A 2,150-nucleotide genomic window follows, 5' to 3' on the forward strand; every position below is an offset into this window, starting at 1 on the left:
AATAATAAATATATTGAATATATATCCCATACTCATTGTTTAGCCCCATAATAATAAACTTCATATGTGTGGAATAAACAATAATGAATAACTGGGTAACCATGTGCGGGGAAGTGATGGTGGTGATATTTAATTAGTCATAATGCAAATGTTGAAAGTGAAGTGCAAATGTGCTAACGGCTAGATCATCCACTCCGATAATAGTAAATTATATAGACATGAGGTGTATATGATCTAAAACAACATATAATTGAAAAAAGTGGTGCAGATTGGATATAGTGTATGATCTTGTATACCTTAAATATCCTTAAGTGGATCTCTCCCAAGCCCGTCATCACTAGCACACATTTGCAAGCTGTCTCTCATTGCTTTACCACAGTTTGTACATAAAACAGACTTTGCATGGGGGAGATAGTCTAGAGGGGGAAGCAAAGATGCATGACACTACAATATGTGTGAAGAGTTAATATGTGCAAAACTCCTCTGGCCACTCCAGCTTTTTTTAAACTTTGAAGTAACCTGAGGAGTTTGTCTGATGAACATGGTAACTAACCCTTTATCTGTAGAGGGAACACAGAATTTGTGCAATATATTCCTAGCCTTGCACAGGAGAGAGCGTGATCTTGGTAAGAGTAATTTTAGCTTCTGTAAATAGTGCAGACAGTCGCATGTGATTCCATGCACTCTCTCTCCCCCTGTGCACCATCTTTCTAGGTCTCTGGGCTTAAGCTATTTTTACATGGCTCTACCTAGAGGGGCAGAGAGGCACATGAGCTGATTTGGAATAGGCAGAGCTGTGCAGGCAGAGGCAGTATGAAGATCTGGCTCTTTTCTTAAGCAACACTGATGTCTGCGCTACCCACCTGCGGAGGAAGGTACTGCAACTATTTCCCCAGTGTACAGAAAGCAGCTAGGATGATTGGCGGCTCAAACAGAAGTCGCTGTCCAGGACCATGCTGATGCAGATTTTAAAGAGGTATTGAGAGTAAATTCCTCACACTAGAGAGGAAAAGTGGGATATCCTGCATAATACAAGCTTATTGCTGCATTTATACTCTGTCATCCATCTCACTGGAGTTTAGCTTTAAGCACACAAGTGCAGACTTTTATTAAAACCAATCTGTGGGTACGGTAGTGTTTTATGTGGTTTTTGGACATTACTTGGGGGTTTTGTTTTTGTCATACTACCTTTTTGCTTTTTAAATTTGCGGTTTCTTCTAGAGTTTTACTATATATACAATGTTTTTTGCTGAATTTTTTTTTTTTTCTGTGTAATTGCATTTTCAAATACAGGGAGCCCAAAGTCTGATACCGTGTATGGATCGCCATCTGGAGCCAGTCCTCAGAAACCACAGGCACGATTTATTCCAGTAAGGTTTCAGTACATTGCTGAAAAGTTAGAACTTTTGTCTTGTTTTTCCTGTTATCTTTGTACAATTTGGGAAAGAGTTCTCTTTACTTTTTCTGTTTTGGGGACTGGTGCCCTCCTTGGTGACAGGAATTTAAATTTTGTATCTACCTAATGGCTACGGAGATCTCAAGAAAAACCTGACAGCGGTTACAACCCTTTACTTTTCCTAAACGCTTTAGAACATTTTTAGCTAGAGTTCTATTTAAATGTAAAAAAATTGTGAAAGGATGCAATTTGTTTGGGCTGCTCACTGTTTTTTATGAGTATGTAACTTGGCCTCAGTCATTTCAATTGTGAGGGACCTGACTGGACCCAATGCCTAAGGAGCAGCCACGGTCTTCCTCCAAGGACCATCTTTCCACATGGCAGAGAGTTTAAAGTTGTTCTTCCATAATTGTGTATGTTACAGCATAATGTATTTCTTTCATGATAGGTAGTACCATCACCAGATGACCGGAAAAAACAAAAAATGTCTTTCAGTCCTCAGTCAGGTAAGTTTCTTGACATTATGGTTGCTTAAGAGGGCATTGTTCATTTGCTCCAGATAGCTAACTATAATCTGTGCTTCCATATTTTCATGATATGTACAGGACATACCAGACATTTAGCGCTCTCCCCCAGCATCACAGGTGCAAGCGATCTCCCATGTTCAAAAGCTTCACCTGTCGCAGCAGAAGCTGTGCCACAAGTGCAGCTGTTCAACATGGGAGATTGCTCGCACCTGTGATATGGGGGGGGG

The 2,150-nt window shown here is 40.2% G+C and overlaps 1 protein-coding gene across 1 annotated transcript in view; it reads left to right on the top strand.

The window, feature by feature from the left end:
* Positions 1-2,150, top strand: part of ZCCHC6 (zinc finger CCHC-type containing 6) — a 40,952-nt gene that overhangs the window by 36,788 nt on the left and 2,014 nt on the right. Inside the window, exons 26-27 of the mRNA XM_018570248.1 lie at positions 1,294-1,370; positions 1,845-1,902. Coding sequence (XP_018425750.1) covers positions 1,294-1,370; positions 1,845-1,902 — 135 coding nt within the window. The remainder of the gene's footprint in view (positions 1-1,293; positions 1,371-1,844; positions 1,903-2,150) is intronic.

This window comes from Nanorana parkeri, unplaced genomic scaffold (genome assembly GCF_000935625.1).
Source record: "Nanorana parkeri isolate BGI_ZX_2015 unplaced genomic scaffold, ASM93562v1 scaffold1485, whole genome shotgun sequence".
NCBI lineage: Eukaryota > Metazoa > Chordata > Amphibia > Anura > Dicroglossidae > Nanorana > Nanorana parkeri.